The sequence below is a fragment of the Rhinopithecus bieti genome, unplaced genomic scaffold (genome assembly GCF_001698545.2).
Source record: "Rhinopithecus bieti isolate Rb0 unplaced genomic scaffold, ASM169854v2 scaffold_13271, whole genome shotgun sequence".
In the NCBI taxonomy this organism is placed as follows: domain Eukaryota; kingdom Metazoa; phylum Chordata; class Mammalia; order Primates; family Cercopithecidae; genus Rhinopithecus; species Rhinopithecus bieti.
This window is the reverse complement of record NW_016807521.1, coordinates 719,533-737,839: the sequence shown is the minus strand read 5'-3', so window position 1 is coordinate 737,839 and position 18,307 is coordinate 719,533. Positions and strand designations below refer to the sequence as shown.

At 49.3% G+C, this 18,307-nt stretch overlaps 1 protein-coding gene across 11 annotated transcripts in view; it reads right to left on the bottom strand.

Moving 5' to 3' along the window:
- MARK2 (microtubule affinity regulating kinase 2) overlaps nt 1-18,307 on the bottom strand; it is a 77,807-nt gene that overhangs the window by 11,279 nt on the left and 48,221 nt on the right. For 8 of the 11 annotated variants that reach the window (XM_017882655.1, XM_017882657.1, XM_017882656.1 and 5 more), the window contains exons 2-8: nt 4,911-5,090; nt 4,615-4,668; nt 1,849-1,897; nt 1,456-1,521; nt 1,297-1,367; nt 1,021-1,077; nt 23-259 (exon numbers count right to left, since the gene is read on the bottom strand). In XM_017882655.1, coding sequence (XP_017738144.1) covers nt 23-259; nt 1,021-1,077; nt 1,297-1,367; nt 1,456-1,521; nt 1,849-1,897; nt 4,615-4,668; nt 4,911-5,090 — 714 coding nt within the window. Of the gene's footprint in view, nt 1-22; nt 260-1,020; nt 1,078-1,296; nt 1,368-1,455; nt 1,522-1,848; nt 1,898-4,614; nt 4,669-4,910; nt 5,091-10,259; nt 10,329-11,585; nt 12,043-18,307 lie in introns of those variants that run through there. The other 3 variants (XM_017882660.1, XM_017882659.1, XM_017882665.1) reach the window with 3 other exon arrangements.

The window sequence follows — 18,307 nt, the reverse complement described above, 5'->3', positions numbered from 1 at the left end:
AAAAGCTTGCACTTCACTCCACCTTGAGATTCTGTCCATCAAAAGGCAGGGATCCGCTGACCAGTGTATAGAGGATAACTCCCAGGCTCCACACATCCACCTCGGGTCCATCGTATTTTTTGCCCTGGAAGAGTTCTGGGGCAGCATAAGGGGGACTGCCACAGAAGGTGTCCAGCTTGTTCCCAAAGGTGAATTCATTGCTGAAGCCAAAGTCTGCAATCTTGATGTTCATATCAGCATCCAAGAGCAGGTTTTCTGCCTGGGAGGTAAGATGGAAAACATCAGGGAACCAAGTGAACCAGACTAAGGAAAGGCCCTGGGCAGGAAGGAGCTGAGGGGAATGGGAGAACAAATGGAAAGTCATCTTCAGTCTCAGAACTTTCTCCACCAACGTCAGGGTAGGGCTTCAATCGGCGTGAATAGGCTGGGCAGGAGGAAGGCAGCGCAGGCCACTCCTCACACGGGCAGCCATGGGAGAGATGGGAACTGAAGGCCCAGAGACCCTGTGAGCTGTGCAAAGCTACAGCATCAGGCCCAGGTTAATCAAATCATGTCTGTGAGGACTCAGCAACCAAGAGACTCACAGGTGTCCTCAAACTTGAGCATCGTGGTAATAGAGATGGTATATGCGTGCCTGCCTGAAAAGCAGCTGGGATACAGCTGTGGAACTTTCAGCACTCTTCCCTGGGTCGGCTACCAGGTTGCCTGAAAGACCAAGAAAGCCAAGACCAAGGAGTGCGCCTGCCTCTCTTGGCAGCACTGAAAGGTGATGTGCCAAGAGGTGAAATGGCAGAGGCCCCCTGCTCAAGGGCTGGAATGGAACCCGAGGTCCAGCCACAAGGTCTCTATCAGAGGCAGCCCTAGGGGCTTTCTGGTCATCTCAAAAAAAAAAAAAAAAAAAGAAAGGCTGGAGTTTCCTGAACACTCAGGGCCTGATGGTTATTGATGGTTTTATCATGGAGAACCAAGGGGAACAACCTGGCCCCCAATCAAAGGCACAAGGAGAAGTGCATGCCTTACCTTTAAGTCTCTATGGACAATGAACTTCTGGTGACAGTACTGTACAGCAGACACTATCTGAAAGGAAGGAAGAAGGGTTAACCCAGGGGTGCCTGAGGGTGGGCCACAGGGGCTGGCAGAGCAGTGATCCTGTGACCTAGTGCTAAGCTGCCACACAGATAAGCAGAGCCCAAAGTACCCTCCAAGGGCCACTTACAGACAGGCAGCTTATCCTTACATGTCAAACCCCAAAAGGCAGAGGTCAGGTCCAGATCCTATGGAGGGAGTCACACCTACCTGGCGGAATTTGGCTCGAGCCTCTTTTTCTTTCATCCTGCCATGAGCCACTAGGTAATCAAATACCTCTCCTGTAAGAGACCAGGCAGGGATCTCAGTCAGAGCTGGCTGGAGGTGGAAGAAGTGGGGGCACAATAGGAAGAGGCGTTCCACACCTACCGCCACTAGCGTACTCCATGACAAGGTAGAGCGTTTTCTCAGTCTCAATCACTTCAAATAATTTAACTACAAGAGAAAAGGCCAAGCCTTAAGTCAAGAAGCAGCAGGGGCCACATACTGCTCTAAAACATGTCCAGGAGCATCCTAGGGATGAAAGTCTCCCCTCCTTTCATGATCCCCCACTCCCAAGAACAAGTTCCTCTCATGCCAGCCAAACTGCTAAGGACAGCCCAGTGTGCCAGAAGGGGAAACGGATTTTGAGCTGAGCTTCCCCAGGGGCATCCTTGAAGGCCGCAGACTCCAGAAGGCAGTGTGCCTCGGGGAGAAGATGACATGCTGGAAAGCAGAGCCTTGCTGTTGGGGAAGAAGAGAGAAATGACAACTTGTGCTCACCTATGTTGGGATGATTCAAAACCTTCATTATTCTTACTTCGCGGAATAGCTGGAAGATAAAATACCAGGGGTCATGCTTGCTCAACTTGCTCCCCTCAGGTCCCTCCAAACAGAGCCCCTGCTAGGATTATTTTTTTCCCAAAAAAAACAAAACCAGGCAGGGAAAAGAAAATAGGGTGGTTGTCTAGCTCATGCGCGGCCTTCCCCGTGGCTGGAAAGTCGGGGAAGCTGGAGGAGGGCTGGCTGTGGGGACGTGCTACCCGGGATGGCATCGGGATGAGCCAGCCGTGCCCTCTGCTGCGTCTACCAAATCCAGCCCCAAAACAGCAGGCAATTTGGCTGGGTGCCTCTGCTGGAGGGAGTGTGAGCCCATGTGCGTGAATATTCAGAACCCGAGCTGCTGCCTTGGTTCAGTGACAGTACACACCCCAGCTTGGTCTGTGTAAAGGGGTGGTGGAGCACCAGAGGGGGACCCCATCATTTTCTGATTTACAGTAGTCAGAGGGCTCTGTTCCAGGGGATAGGCCTTTCCTTCCTGGGCCTCCAGGGTGGTGACAGAAGAAGCCACTCCTATATATAGCTGATGCCAATTTTAATCAAATCCACCTCCACACACTCACGCTCTCTTTGTGAAACAAAACCAGGGGCTCCAAACCATGTATTTTCACAAAGAAAGATGACAGAAATGAACTCCTTCCCTCTGCGGGGGCCAGAGAACTGGAGGTGGGGCTTTTTGTAATTCCAGGCCTCATCACTTGCACAAAGAGCAGAACTAGTTTTTGTTGTTGTTGTTGTTGTTTTTTTGTATTTTTTAGTAGAGACGGGGTTTCACCGTGTTAGCCAGGATGGTCTCGATCTCCTGACCTCGTGATCCGCCCGTCTCGGCCTCCCAAAGTGCCGGGATTACAGGCTTGAGCCACCGCGCCCGGCCTTTTGTTGTTGTTTTTGTTGGGGGGTGTAGGGGAAGCCCTAATTCGAGATATGGTTTATGGAATAAAGTGAATACATTTGTTTCCCCTTTAATGATGCCCCAGAGCTTTCCTGAGCTAGAACGGAAAAGAAGAAAAAGGCTTTCCAATCTTCAGGAACCCAATGCTGACCTTACCCTTTATTAGAGCCTAGGTTTTTCTTACTTTTTTCCCTGGCCCAACAGATATTTTGGAAGAAGAGGCAAAAAGCCTCGATACCACCCTCTGGGGTGGTAATGGGGAGCAGCACTGAAATGGGGCCAGAGGCAACTGCCAAGGCTTCTTCCCCTAAGGCTGCTCACCTGGCATGGAAGTGGCATTCTTCTGGGAGAACTTGGGGTTTTCTGGGCTCGTCTAGACCCCTGAGGGGGCTAGCTTCTTCAATGTTCATTTTTTAGGGATTATTGCTGAGATCACATTTTTGGCCAGAATCAGACTGGCTTTAGTAACAGAGTCTCAAAAGGTTTTGAAAATGGCTCTGTTTGTCCGGTGTCGGTGCCTTCCACAGAGCCAGGAAGAATCAGGGAGAAAAACAAGGTAGGGAGTAAGATGGCTTGGTGGACTGGCGATTATTACGATGGCAGGCTAGACTGCTCCCAAGGCCAAATGGCCCATCCCACGCTGACTTCTTCTTCTGTGGGGCTGGAGCCCGTATGTCAGGAGCAGCCCTTTTTCCCTTCCTCCTGGAAAGCTCCAAGCAAGGACACCCTGGTGATGACAGCAATGATTCCACTGAACTGAAGAACCCTTGAAGGGATCCCAGGGGTAACAATTAATAGGAAACACCTTGGTTCTGGCTATTTGCATGTCAGGGGAACAACTCATCCACTCTAATTCCATGAGCATTGCCCTCAACAACAATCCTCAACTCCTACTCCTAAGGTTCCCAGTATCACTGTATCTGACTCTAATGTTAGCACGAATCATGCCTTCTCCTAACTCAACTACCACAATATGCTTATGGAGAAAATATCTGATTTGCCACAAGATGAACAGAACTAGGTTTTGTTCAGAAAATTTGAGCTGGAGCTCATTCTCTACAATGTAGCTGGCACAGAACCCAGCTGCAGGTTCCCTGTTTCCTCTTATTCTTGTATTTCTAAAGCCATTCCCCTGGATCATTCCAGATCTTGAAGTAGCTGCATGTGTTTCTAGTAGTGGCTACAAACATGTGTTTTTGCATAGGGCTGGCCGCAAGCCAGAAGATAACAAGATGCAGGAAGTAGGTCAGACAGGTAGGCCAAGTGGCTGGGAATGAACAGAGCCAGTGCCTGTGGCCAGGAAACCCACTCAAGAGGAGTCACCACAGAGGATTCAACTAAAACCCCTAAGGTAGCAGAGCCATGTGGGGTGGTGAGTGAAATGGCCAGAAAATTTAAACTAGGAATTCAAGAGAAGGTCTGAATGGGGTGAGTAGATCATTGACCCCAGAAGAGAGATTTAGAAAGGGACAGGAGGGCCGAGCGCGGTGGTTCACGCCTGTAATCTTAGCACTTTGGGAGGCCAAGACAAGCGGGTGACTTGAGGTCAGGAATTTGAGACCAGCCTGGCTAACATGGTGAAACCCCATCTCTACTAAAAATACAAAACTTAGCCAGGCATGGTGGTGGGCGCCCGTAATCCCAGCTACTTGGGAGGCTGGGGTGGGAGAATCACTTGAAACCAAGAGGCAGAGGTTGCAGTGAGCTGAGATCACGCCATTGCACTCCAGCCTGGGTGACAATAATGAGACTCCGACTCAAACAAAACAAAACAAAACAAAACAAAAACAAACGGACAGGAGGTGCCATGTGCTTACCTTCTGGAGGCTGGAGGAGTTCAGTTGAGTCTTGTCAATGATCTTCACAGCTACCTGAGGATGAGACAAAAAAGCCCCAAATCACTTCTCTGACTAGGCAAAATCCAGGATTCCAATCTACTTCCTCCTTTATATTTCGCACTCCTTTTCATCCCACAGCTTTTTGCACCCCTATATCTCAGATCTCATTTCTGCCAGATAAACAAGAGGTTGGCTGCAGTAGTAGTCCCATCACCACCTGCTGGAGTGTCAACAGGGCTGGGAGGTGCTGCCATGTCCCTAGTCCCAGTGCTCACCTCTTTCCCAGTCAGGATGTGTCGGGCCAACTTCACCTTGGCAAAGTTACCCTTGCCAATGGTCTTGAGGAGCCGGTAGTTTCCAATGTGGGGCTGCTCATCAGCAGAGGTGGCTGAGTTGCGGCCCCGAATCATGTTGGACTTACTGCTGGGCTTGGAGTCAAGGTGTCCCAAGGTGGGCTGCAGGGTAGAAACAGAGATACCATTACAAGCTACACTTCCAGTCCTCTAAACACTCTCTGCAAAATATATAAGGGAGGAGGGTGCAGGGGCAGACTCCAGGGGGCTGGTAGGCATGTGAAGAATCACAGGACAGGAGAAGAAAGGAGAGGGGGCTGAGATGACAGCCAGTCTTCACTCCAAAGGAGCACATCATAAGGTCCAGTGCCCAGATCCTGTGGGTGGCAAAGCTCAGGAGCAGAGCTGTCCCATCACTGGCTCCCTGAACCTCCACTGGCAACACAACAGCTCATCTGGCTCAGGAGGGAGAGCCGGTACCCCACTTCCCACTATGCTGCCTGTGCACACTGCGAGAAGACTGCATCTCAAAGTCATGGTAGCAACATGGTCATAACTGCTTCAATGCCCTCATTGCCACCCGAAACTTACATGAACCTTTATTATTTATTTATTTATTTATTATTTTGAGACAGAGCTTTGCTCTTGTTGCCCAGGCTGCAGTGCAACGGTGCAATCTCAGCTCGCCGCAACCTCCGCCTCCTGGGTTTAAGCAATTCTCCCACCTCAGCATCCCGAGTAGCTGGGATTACAGTCACACACCACCACGCCCGGCTAATTTTGTATTTTTAGTAGAGACGGGGTTTCTCCATGTTTCTCAGGCTGGTCTCAGACTCTCGACCTCAGGTGATCCGCCCGCCTTGGCCTCCCAAAGTGCTGGGATTACAGGTGTGAGCCACCGCGCCTGGCCATAATAACCTTGTTAGGTAGAAATGTAGTAGCCCTCCCTGTATGGAAGGACTGCGTGGCCTGAAGTTAAACCCGAGTCTCCTGCGTGGGAGACGAAATTCTGCCGCTGAACTACCAATGCCCCACCGAACCTTTATTATTTATCACTTTACATTTATTTGCTGTCTCTCCCAGTAAGAATGGAAGCACATGAAAGCAGGCATATATTCTTTATTCACTGATAGATCCCAGCACTTAAAGAGAGACTGGCTTATGTTTGCTGCTCAATGAGTACTTGTACAATGAAATAACTGAATGACTACGTCTGAGCAAGGCAGCAGTCTGCCCTGCTCTGCCCTCCTAGATCAAATGAGGGGATGAGGATGCAGAAGCTACAATGACCAGCACTGAACAGGCATATAAACATAATACAGGTTGAATATCCTTTATCCAAAATGCTTAGGAACAGAAACGTGTCAGATTTTTGATCGTTTTGAATTTTGGAATATTTGCATATACATAATCAGATATCTCAGGGATGGGACCCAAGTCTAAACGTTTATTTTTCACGTATACATTATATGCATGGCCTGAAGGTAATTTCATATTTTAAAATAATTTTGTTCAGGAAACAAAGTGATTGAATTTTGATTATAACCTGTCATATGGGGTTACGTGTAGAAGTTTCCACTTGTGGCATCATGCTGGCACTCAAAAAGTTTAGAGTTTGGAGCATTTTTGCTTCTGGATTACGGATGTTCAACCTGTACAAAAAGGGTATGGTCTAGACAAAAAACATGTATCTACGTGAAGACGCGTACATTCCTCAAAGTGCTAAACACAGACTATGTGAGCCAGCAATTCCGCTCCTCAGTATATACAAAAGATAAATGAAAACATAAATCCACAAAAAACCTGTAACCAAGGTTCATAGCACCATAATCCATAATAGTCAAAAAGTGGAAACAATTCAAATGCCCATCAGCTGGATGAACAGATAAACAAACGTAGCATCTCCATACTGGGGAGTATTGGTTGGCAGTAAAAAAGAATATATGCTACAACACAGAAGAAACTTGAAAATGATGTTGAGTAAACAAAGCTGGTCATAAAGAACCACATATTGTATGATTCCATTTATATAAAATGCCCAGAACAGGCAAATCTATAGAGACAGAAAGTAGGTTAGTGGTTACTGAGAAGGATGGGGGAAATTTAAGGGTGACAACTAAGGAGTGTGGGGTTTCTTTTTGGGGTAATGAAAATATTCTAAAATTGATTGTGGTGATGGATACACAACTGTGAATTTAATAAAAGTCACTAATTTAAATTTCAAATGGATAAACTTATGGTATGTGAATTATCTCTCACTAAAACTGTTCAGAGTCTGAGCCAGGCAAGGTGGCTCATGCCTAATAATCCCAGCACTTTAGAAGGCTAAGGCAGGAGGATCACTTGAGGTCAGGAACTCAAGACCAGCCTGGGCAACACAGGGAGACTCTGTCTCTAAAAAAAATTAAGAAATCTTGGGAGATTGAGGCCGGTTGATTGCTTGAGGTCAGGAGTTCGAGACCAGCCTGGCCAACATAGTAAAACCCTGTCTCTACTAAAAATACAAAAAATTAGCTGGGCGTGGTGGTAGGCGCCTGTCATCCCAGCTACTAGGGAGGCTGAGGCAGGAGAATCGCTTGAACCCGGGAGGAGGAGGTTACAGTGAGCTGAGATTGCACCACTGCACTCCAGCCTGGGCAGCAAGAGTGAAACTCTGTTTCAAAAAAATAAAATAAAATAAAATAAAATAAATTAAATTAAATTAAAAACAAATAAAGAAATCAACTGGGTGTGGTGGCACGCACCTATAGTCCCAGCTGCTCTGGAGGATGAGGCGGGAAGATCGCTTGAACCCAGGAGGAGTTCAAGGCTACAGTGACCCATGATCATGCCATTGTACTCCAGCCTGGGTGACAGAGTGAGACCCTGTCTCAAAACAAAAAACAAAAAACAAAACAAAAAAAAACCAACAAAACAAAAATGCAGAATCTGGTCTAACTCCTGATTAGAGCCCTGGTTTACAACTCACAAAGAACATCTGGTACGATCGCTCCAGCATACTGCAACGAAGCATATGAGGCCACAGCCTCATCCCAGAACCATCCAGAGCTGCCTTGGAAACTTCACGAAACAGTTTGGAGGGCAGCAGGGTGACCAGAGGAGTGTGAGTCAAAGTTCTTCCTTTCATGGCCCCTGTTGGCTCTAAGTGAAACACTCAAAAACCACAGAGAAAAAGAATGACTTGCTACTACTGCCCAAGGAACTGTCCAGCATTCCTAGGCAAGAACCTTGCTAGCCCAGCCAGATGCTTTTCAGGCAGAAATGACAGCAGCAAGTAAATTCAGTATCCTGATTCTGACATTTCCCCTTCTTCACTGTGCCCATGCAGGGCCTTTGCATAGTAGCTGCAGGGTGTCTTTTGGTGAGTTGTTTGACCAGATCCCAGAAACACATGGGGCTGAACCTTGGAGGAGAAAGATCCCATATATTTGGTAGATGTTTGAAGGGGGAGGCTCCTCACATCCCAGAAGAGGCCCTTTTAACTTCCTTCTGTCTTCCTCACCAACCATTGCATCTCCATGAAGCCCCCCAGCCCTTACTGTCTGCTCATTCCAGCCCACAGAGCTCTCTGGTGCTCTGTTCTCCATGCACCCTGTAGCTCACCTAAGACTGATTGGTTCTCAAACAGTGTTTGCTAGACAAGTGAATTTTTAAATATCTGCTTTTTTCCCTTCCAAAGGATCTCTAGGGTTCACACCCCTTGGAGAGAAGGGCATTGCTGGCACCTGACTGGGCCAGTCTCCTGAAGGGTGCCCCAGCCCTATCCAGCAGGGTACTGAAAGCCTGGCCTCCTCAGGCTACCTTTTTCTCAGCCCCAGCTTCCCTTTCTGTGCTGCTAGACTGCTTCCCACTTTACTCAGTCTGCCTAAGGGGCAATGAACAGGAAAAACCTTCCTTCTGCCCCAACTCCTACGAGAGGAAGATGGGTGGGAAAGTTTCCTTGGCAACCTCTAGTTCACCTTCTAAGTTTGTTGTCACTCCCCTTTTCTCTGATGATGTAAGTCCAAGGCAGCAGGAAGCGTGACGGTCTCTAAGTTCTCAAAATCCAGACCAGGGATTTAGCATCTACCTGGGGACTTGGGCCTTTTGCCAGTTGAGACCAAATCTGGGCATCCCATGCCCATCCTGAGCTCTGCTCTGCCCATCCCTCTTGGTGAACCGAGGGGCCGGTCTGTGTGGCACAGGTCAGCATTCCCTGCCTGGCCCTGCTGCACACTGGGCCTCAAGGAGCTTAACAACCACAAGCAAGATTCTGCCATTCATTCTCCTCCTTTCTGGTTAAGACTGTAGATGTCGGAGATAACCTGCCAGGTTTCAAATCCTAAATCTGCCACCTACTCAGCACATACTAACTTTATTATTATTATCATCAACATCATCAAGTCAAGCACAGTGGCTCATGCCTTTACAGGCAGCACTTAGGGAAGCAGAGGCAGGAGGATAGCTTGAGCCCAAGAGTTCAAGACCTGCCATTCACAAAAGGAAAAAAAAAAAAAGAATATATTTAAAAAGGCAATATAGCGAGACCCTCATTCACAAAAAGGAAAAACACACACACACACACACAAAACCCCAAAACAGAACAACTGTAACATCAACATTGTCAAGAAGGAGGTGAGATTATTACAAATAGGGAAGAGAAGTACCCAAAAAACGACCGGTGGCCAATATTGCCAGACATCTGTGCCAGGCAGCGATCTTGAGGAACTCTGCAGTCCAACAGAACCAGGTTCAAGTCCTGTCTCCCCCACCTACAAGCTTTAATTTCCTTATCTGTAAAGTGGCAATAAACGTTCCCTACTTTACAAAAGTAGATGAGAGAATACATGTAAAACACCTTATCCAGTGTTCAGTAAGAGCAACCACTGTGTCCCCAAATACTACTGTCTGCCAATCCAGAAGTCTCACTGTCAAAACAACCTTCCAAATCAAAGTTGAGCCCGCTAAGCCGGCTACAGCCCAGCTGGAGGCTGACAAGAGATGCTAGGGGCCTTTCCGCAAAAGGGGCCAGGTTGAGTGCCTGCTCTCCTCCAGACCTGGTGGACTGCCACACTCCCTCAACCTGTTGCTAGCTGACACCAGCACCTCTAGCCTTCAAAAGAGGGAAGAAGGGGAGTTAGGAACTCAAGACAGGGTCGCTGTGAAGGGCTGGTCCCACATTGGGTATCCAGGACAGGGAAAGAGAGGAGGTTCTGCTTGTTCAGGAGCCAGAGAAGCAATAAGCACTGATGCTTGCTCTTTGATCCCTTGCTCCAAAGTCACCAACCCACTTTTCAGGACTGAACCATCCAACTCACAGGACTCCAAGTGCTCAATCCTTCCCTTACTTACCCCTGCACTCCCTCTTCTATGCTGTAATATGTTTCCCACAGCAGGGATGTGAGCCAGGGTAAGGAGGCAAGCCACTGGGAGGAAGCAGACAAAAGAGAACGGGAAAAGAGGAGAAAGTCTCCAACAGAAATGCTTCTTGGGGTAAGGCCCCAAGTGAGGCAACTTCCTCACCTAGCTGCTTCCCTGAAGGATAAAGTGGTAAGAGTATGCAGTGGCTAATATGGAAAGAGAGTTTCCCTTTTTGGGTTCTGGCTGCACCACTCAGCTTGGCCCTGGGTCTCACCAACAGGATGGCAGGCTGAGGATTAGCTACCCTACTAGGCCAACTCAACAGGACCTGGCGAAAACCATGTTCTCCCCTCCACCACCTCCTCCCTGCTTATAGTAAGATGTGGCACACCAGGCACTCCCAAAGCTCTGGCCTATATCATACTCCAGGCAGGCCCTAAAGGATGGAGGAGGTCTGTCGAGAGGAGCCCCTATGGCTCTCAAGTAGCCTTTAGGAAGAATAAGGGGTCACCCTGCAAGGCAGTTATCTGGAACCAAAAGGCAAACCAAGCAGTTACTAAGCAGGCCTGATTCAGAAGTAGGGCTGAAACAGCTTTGGGGTCTGCTACTGAGAGGAAGAGAAGGCAGGACATGGAGGAGAAAATAAAAAGACAGTTTTGCATCCACTGGGCCTGTCAGGCCCTTTCCGCCTGGGATCTCAGACTTGGCCTAGGTGTGTTGTCAGGCTTGCCCGGAAGACAGCCGCCACCCCGAGAGGCCTGGCGCTGACTCAGGTAGGCAAGGCCCCTGCCCTAATGCTGGAGGCTCCTACCAACAGTTGTCCCGTGGAGAAGCTCATGCTTTGGGACTCTGCATTCAGGGCTGGCCTCAAGTGTCCTTTGGCTTCCCGAGGGCTGAGAAGGGGCCAAACCAGGAGAGGTGATACTCCCTGGCCAGAAGCAGAGTAAGCCGGGTCCTACAGAGTGGGGAGAGAAGAGTATCCCTTGGGCACCGGCCCTGGGTGACAGCCCTAGATCCTAGGCTCCCCCTCAATGTAGCACCAGAACATCCTCTCTGAGGCCTCGGGACTCTGCCTCCCACCAGTCCCTCCTCACCCACTTGTCAAGCCGCTTGTTCCCAGGGGAGACTCTTCTGGTATGTGCCCCCTCTTCCTTTCCTAGTCAATGCCACTTCCACATCTGGACAGCCTTCCCATGAATATTACTATGCTGGACTCAGGCAGGGCGCCACTTAGCAACTCTCTAAAGATCCTATGTTTGAGGTGAGAAGGAAGAAAGAGGAGGAGGCAATCCTAGAGTAAAAAGGGGGACAACATACCAGACTGGAGAAAGGGAAAAGGACTACCAGCGACTTCCATTCAGCAGAGCCCACAGCAGAACCTGTCAGGCAGCGAGGGCAAAGTACAGAGGCCGGGAAGAGCCAGGCCCAGGGCGGGGGCTGCAGGCTCAGCCAGCCACCCTTACTCAGCCGGAGCAGGCGACACCTTCCACCACCTCCTCAGTGAAAAGTAGCTAAGCAGCCAGGCCGAGCGGTTCCTGCCTGGGAACCTGGACGGTGTCGCAACCGAAACCACCACTAGCAGAGAGAGACTGAGTTTGGCAAGGAGAGCAACAGGGACAAAGCCCCGCTGGCTTCTCAAGGGCCAGAAGCCTGGTGGTAAGGAAGTGCGTGCAATTCCAGGACAGTACACCAGAAGCAAGGTGGGAGGGAAGGGGCAGGAGGGGAATAGGGCAGGAAAGGAGACAGAGAGAGAAAGAGGCGGGTTTAGATCAACTTCCTTCTCCCCTCCCCCTCCCTACCTCCCCGGAAGTGGGCAGCCCCACCCTCCCCAAGGTGCTTTGCTGGGTAACAGCTGGTGAGAGGGTGAGGAGACTCACTGCAGCCACGGCTGTCATAAAACCCTAGCTCACCTGTAGCAGGTGGGACCTGGGTAGGGGCAGATGACTTTAACAAAGCCTCCAATAGGGCTGGGGAGGAATATGTGTGACTCAGATGTGCTGACCCAGAGTGGCGGCCCTGCCAAAGACCAGCAAACTACCCCCTCAAGAACGAAGTAGGGAGGAGGGTAAGCAGAAACCAGCAAGCTGACAGTGGCGGATGGACCTCCTACTTCCTAAAAAAGCAGTGCTTAACCTTAGAACCATGCACATTCCACTTAGACACAAAATATTTTGGGCATAATTTCAGGGAGTTCGGGGACTCTATATAAAGCCCCCTAGAGGTAGGTCTGTTTTCTAGATTAAGAGCCTTTATCACTGATAGAGCATTCTATCAATGAAAAAATCATGTTTAATCCTAGATTTTGCCCAAAAGCTAGAAACAATCCAAATGTCTCTTCTAAGGGCCTTCCAGGCCTGCTTCTGAAAATTCATCCATCCCTAGGTTCTCACTCACCCAAGTCTCCAGTCTCCAGTTTCACCTTACCTTCAAAACAACACTGCTTTCTCAAGGAATTCCAAAGGCCTGGGATTCCTCACACTTTCCTCCTGCTAAGCCCCCACTATCTGGGCACATGGTGAGCACGGGGCAAGCTGGTTGTCTCTCATCTGGAGAAGACTCCCCTTCCAGACCAACGACCCCTGTCTATGTGCTGGTTGCAGCCTTGCCTCTGGTTCTCAGAACGATTTCTCATTCATCCCTGATTCTAGGCTAGGCTCTTTCTCATTAAGGAACTCTGTGACCTTTTCATGTTGGTAACCATTAACCCTCTAGGGAAGGGCAAAGCTTCCTCTGTGCTCTCACAGCACTTAAGCATATATCCCTGCAAGACGATGCTACTCAGGAATGGCCAAGAAATGTTTGCCTTACACATGAGCCCTGGCCAACAGATTCACATTTCTGATACTACTGTATGTCCACTTTGTTTTCTCCAAACACAGACCTACAGGGTAGGTAGTCTCCCCGTTTTCCATTGAGAAATTGGCATTCAGAGGTTATGAGACTTGCCCAAAATCTCAACAGCTTCTCAGTACAGAGCTGGGGCCAGAGCCCAGAGCTTTTGTCACCATTTCAGCACTCTGCTGTTCCTGACAGTCAGTCCCCCTTACCAGTTTCTCATCAGCCCTTCTTTGATGCCTAGTTGTGCTCTCATTTCCCCCAAAAGATAAGCCTCTGGCTCCTCCTCCATAAGCTAGGAGGCAGAAGGTATGAAGGCTCAGGAAAGGCACTCGGGACAATGGGAATGACAATGTTTGATTCAGGCCAATGGTGGAGGGCTGTTTAAAGGCCTCTCCCAGTGGTCCCACAGCAACCCTTTCCTTTTCCCAGCCCCTGAAAAGTAGGCCCTGACTTCACTGGTAGACTGAGAACCAGAGCAGGATCAAACAGCTTCATTTTTCCAGTCCCTTCAGTTTTCTAGGGCTTTGCAATGTGACAGAAGGACTGTTTCCTCAATCCTATTTGTGGGAGACAGTAAGGGGTTTTGCAAACGGAGGAAATACAAAGCACTGACCTCAAACAGAAAGGCTGGGAAGAGATAGGGTAGGATTTAGATAAAAGTCACATGGGGCCAGGCACGGTGGCTCACGCCTGTAATCCCAGCACTTTGAGAGGCCGAGGAGGGTGGATCACTTGAGGTCAGGAGTTCGAGACCAGCCTGGGCAACATGGCAAAACCCCATCTCCACTAAAAATATAAAAATTTGCCGAGTATTGTGGCATGCTCCTGTAATCCCAGTTACTCAGAGGCTGAGGCATGAGAATTGCTTGCGCCTGGGAGGCGGAGGCTGCAGTGAGCACAGATTGCGCCACTGCACTCCAGCCTGGGCGACAGAGTGAGACTCTGTCTCAAAAAAAAAAAAAAAAAGCCACATGGGGCTGAGCACTGTTGCTCGTGCCTTAATCCCAGCACTTTGGGAGGCCATGGTGGGAGGATGACTTGCACCTGGGAATTCGAGACAAGCCTGGGCAACATAGTGAGACCCTCTCTCTCCAAATTCAAAAATTAGCCAGGCATGGTGCCATGGGCCTGTAGTCTCAGCTACTCGGGAGGCTAAAGCAGGGTGACTGTTTCAGTCCAGGAGGTGGAGGTAACAGTGAGCTATGATCGTGCCACTGCACTCCAGCTTGGGTGACAGAATGACTCTTGTGACTCTTATTATTGTTTTTTTGAGATGGAGTCTCACTCTGTTGCCCAGGCTAGAGTGCAGTGGTGTGATCTCGGCTCAGTGCAACCTCCACTTTCTGGGTTCAAGTGACTCTCCTGCCTCAGCCTTCCGAGTAGCTGGGATTACAGGAGCCTGCCACCACACTCAGCTAATTTTTAAATATTTTTAGTAGAGATGTAGGTTTCACCATGTTGGCCAGGATGGTCTCAATCTCCTGGCCCTGTGAACCGCCCACCTTGGCCTCCCAAAGTGCTGGGATTACAGGTCTGAGTCACCGCACCTGGCCTTTTTTTTTTTTTTTTTTTTTTGAGATGGAGTCTCGCTTTGTCACCCAGGCTGGAGTGCAGTGGCGTGATCTTGGCTCACTGCAACATCCGTCTCCTGGGTTCAAGTGATTCTTCTGCCTCAGCCTCCCAAGTAGCTGGGATTACAAGTACATGCCACCACATCCAGATAACTTTTGTATTTTTAGTAAGACGAGGTTTCACCACCTTGGCCAGGCTAGTCTTGAACTCCTGGCCTCAAGTAATCCACCCACCTCAGCCTCCCAAAGTGCTGGGATTACAGACATGAGCCACTAAGCCCAGTCTCCTTTTTTTTTTTTTTTGAGACAAGGTATGACTCTATCGCCCGGGCTAGAGTGCAGCAGCATGATCTTGGCTCACTATAACCTCTGCCTCCTGGGCTCAATTCATCCTCCCACCTCAGCCTCCCAAGTAGCTGCAACTATAGGGCCACAGCAATATGCCCGGCTAATTTTTGTATTTTTTGTAGAGATAGGGTTTTGCCAGCTTGCCCAGGCTGGTACTGAACTCAACAATTCAAGCGATCTGCCCATCTTGGCCTCCCAAAGTGCGGGGATTATAGACATGAGCTACCACTCCCAGCATAAGACTGTCTCTTAAAAAAAGTCATGTGCCTGTGGCAAGTCCCTATTTATTAATTTATTTTTAGACAGGGTCTTATTCTGTTGCCTAGGCTGGAGTGCAGTGGTATGATCTTGGCTCACTGCAGTCTTCGTCTCCTGGGCTCAAGTGATCTTCCTCTTGAGCACCTGGGACTACAGTCATGTGCCACCAACCCCACTAATTTTTGTATATTTTGTACAGACAGGATATCACCATGTTGCCCAGGCTGGTCTCGAACTCCTTGGGCTCAAGCAATCCTCCCACCTTGGCCTCCTAAAGTGCTGGGATCACAGGAGTGAGCCATTGCGCATGGCCATATGGGACATTTGGTAACTGGGAGTTGGAGTCCCTTGTTTTTTAACCCTTCCTCCCTCACTGTATCCAGAAACCGTCTTTGCATCCTTTGATTCTGAGCAACTATGGTTATCAACTGCCAAGAGTCAATAAACCAGAGGAGCATTCAGTGTTGGAGAGCTTGTAATACTGGCAGGCATTCACCAGTGGAGAGCCTGGATGCTCCCACCCCCAAAATTAACTGTGACTGCTCCACTTGAGAAACAGCCACATTCCTTTACCATCCCACTGTAGATGGGAGGCAGGGGCTGCTCCCTCTTCCCAGCCAGGGTAGGAGGCTCCCTCACAAAGGATAACCAGAAAGCCTGCAACTTAAGTACAAAGCCAAAACCAAGGTGGTTTACTGCCCTTTAGCTCTCTGAGCTACAATCCTCAACACAAGGCAGGGAGATCAGCACTGCAGCCTGGCCCATGAGGCAGGCCAGGCCTCAAACTTGCCTGGGAAAAACCTGACATGGCAAAAGAGGTGAGAACAGAGAGCCACCTCCAGCTCACTCTCCTTCAGGCCTGGAAGCCACAATGCAAAGAGCACGCTCCAAATCTCTTGTCTTCAGAGCCACTTGAAATGCTGGGCTCCTCCTGAAAGTAGATTCTACTGAGCAACCAGGACTTTAGAGGCTTCCAGGACCACCTTCATCCCTGAGAATCTGCTTGCTGGGGTCTGGTCTCTAAATCCCCAACTACTGTTACCCTAGCAAACTTTTGTTCAACAGTATTCTGGAGCCCTGGCTCCAGTTGCAAAGCTCAGTGAGATCTGGCTCCTGCCTTCCAGAATCTTAGAAGAGGTAAACTATACAGAAAACTTACTAGAGTCGCTCTGCCCACCTCTGCTGCTTACCAGTTGACTGAACATGAGCAAAGTGACATAACTTCTCCAAATCTGTTCTTCATTTGGGACATAAAGATACTAGCTGGACCCATTTCACAGAATTGGAGGGAAGATTAAATGAGAAAATCTGGCCGGGCATGGTAGCTCACGCCCGTGATTCCAGGACTTTGGGAGGCCAAGGCAAGCAGATCCCTTGAGCCTAGGAGTTTGAGGCCAACATGGCGAAACACCAGCTCTACAAAAAAACACAAAAATTAGCCAGGGTGTGGTGACATGTGCCTGTAATTCCAGCTACTTGGGAGGCTGATGTGGAAGGATCACCTGAGCCCAGGGAGGTAGGCTGAGGCTGCAGTGAGCCATGATCACACTGCGGCACTCCAGCCTGGGTGACAGAGTAAGACCCTGTCTCAAAAGAAAAAAAAAAAAAGAAAAAAGAAAATCCATGTCAGTGTTTACCATAGAACCTGGTGTTCAGGAATGTCTTGATGATGTATTCTATTATTATCTAGCTTCACTTTGGGGTAGGAACCATTGTTTCCCATCTCCAAGGGTTCTCTAGGCTCTGGGAAGAGCTACAATACCTAGAAACTTGACTGTAAGTACCAGTATAGCTAAGTTGATTCCTGTCATCCTGGTATTCCTTCTATAACAAGGAAAAGTCAAATTCTTGCCATGGCTGGGCCATCAGGCAAAGAAGACCCTCTTTCCTAACATAAAACCATCCTGGAGGAGGAGTAGGTGAATGACAAAGTGCCCATGCCTCTGCCCTCTGTGTGGCCCAGAGGATGATGACAGTGGTCCTGCCAGGGTTCTTCCCTTCTTCATCAGTTCCTTAACTCCCTCCTCCCAGAAAAGGTCCACAAAACAACTGATATACCAGTACCACATGGTGCCAAGGGCTGGGGGAAGCTCACACTGCCAGCCTCGCACTTTATGCGGTTCCTCCCATACCAGTGGGTTACCGTAACCATGGAGACCAACAAGTTCCTCCATATCACAGGAGAGCCAGCCTGCCAGTAGCCCAGGGCTCTGGGGGATGGGGGTGGTGGGGGTAGGCAGAAGGCAGCCTGCAGCACAGAGGTTTGGCTCACTTTACAGAGGACTGTGGGGAGGTAGCAGATCCTAACCAGTGCAGCTGAGGTGGCTGGGCTTCCTCTTAAGCTCGTTTTCTTTGCCTAGTATGTATGTTCTTGGCATATTTTCTGGGCTCTCTAGACACTGGGCCTCTCTTCCTAGCTCCACTGCTGTACACTGGGGATAATAGTGAAGGGTGCCGTTCCAGAGTTAGACCTGTGATAACCCAGCTCCACCGCTCTGCACGTGCACATACACAAAACATTGGAACAATACAGAAAAGATTAGCATGGCCCCTGTGCAAGGATGACACACAAATCTGTGAAGCATTCCTTTTTTTTTTTTTGAGACAAGAGTTTCGCTCTTGTTGCCCAGGCTAGAGTACAATGGTGCGATCTTGGCTCACCGCAACCTCCGCCTCCCGGGTTCAAGTGATTCTCCTGCCTCAGCCTCCCAAGTAACTGGGATTACAGGTATGCACCACCATGCCTGGCTAATTTTCCTCAGGTGATCCACCCAGCTCGGCCTCCCAAAGTACTGGGATTACAGGTGTGAGCTACTGAGCCCGGCCCATATTTTTTAAAAGATTAAAATTTTATTATTTCAGGCTGGGCATGGTGGCTTATGCCTGTAATCCCAGCACTTTGGGAGGCCAAGGTAAGCAGATCACCCAAGGTCAGGAGTTCGAGACCAGCCTGGCCAATGTGGTGAAACCCCATCTCTACTAAAATGCAAAATTAGCAGGGTATGGTGGCACATGCTTATAATC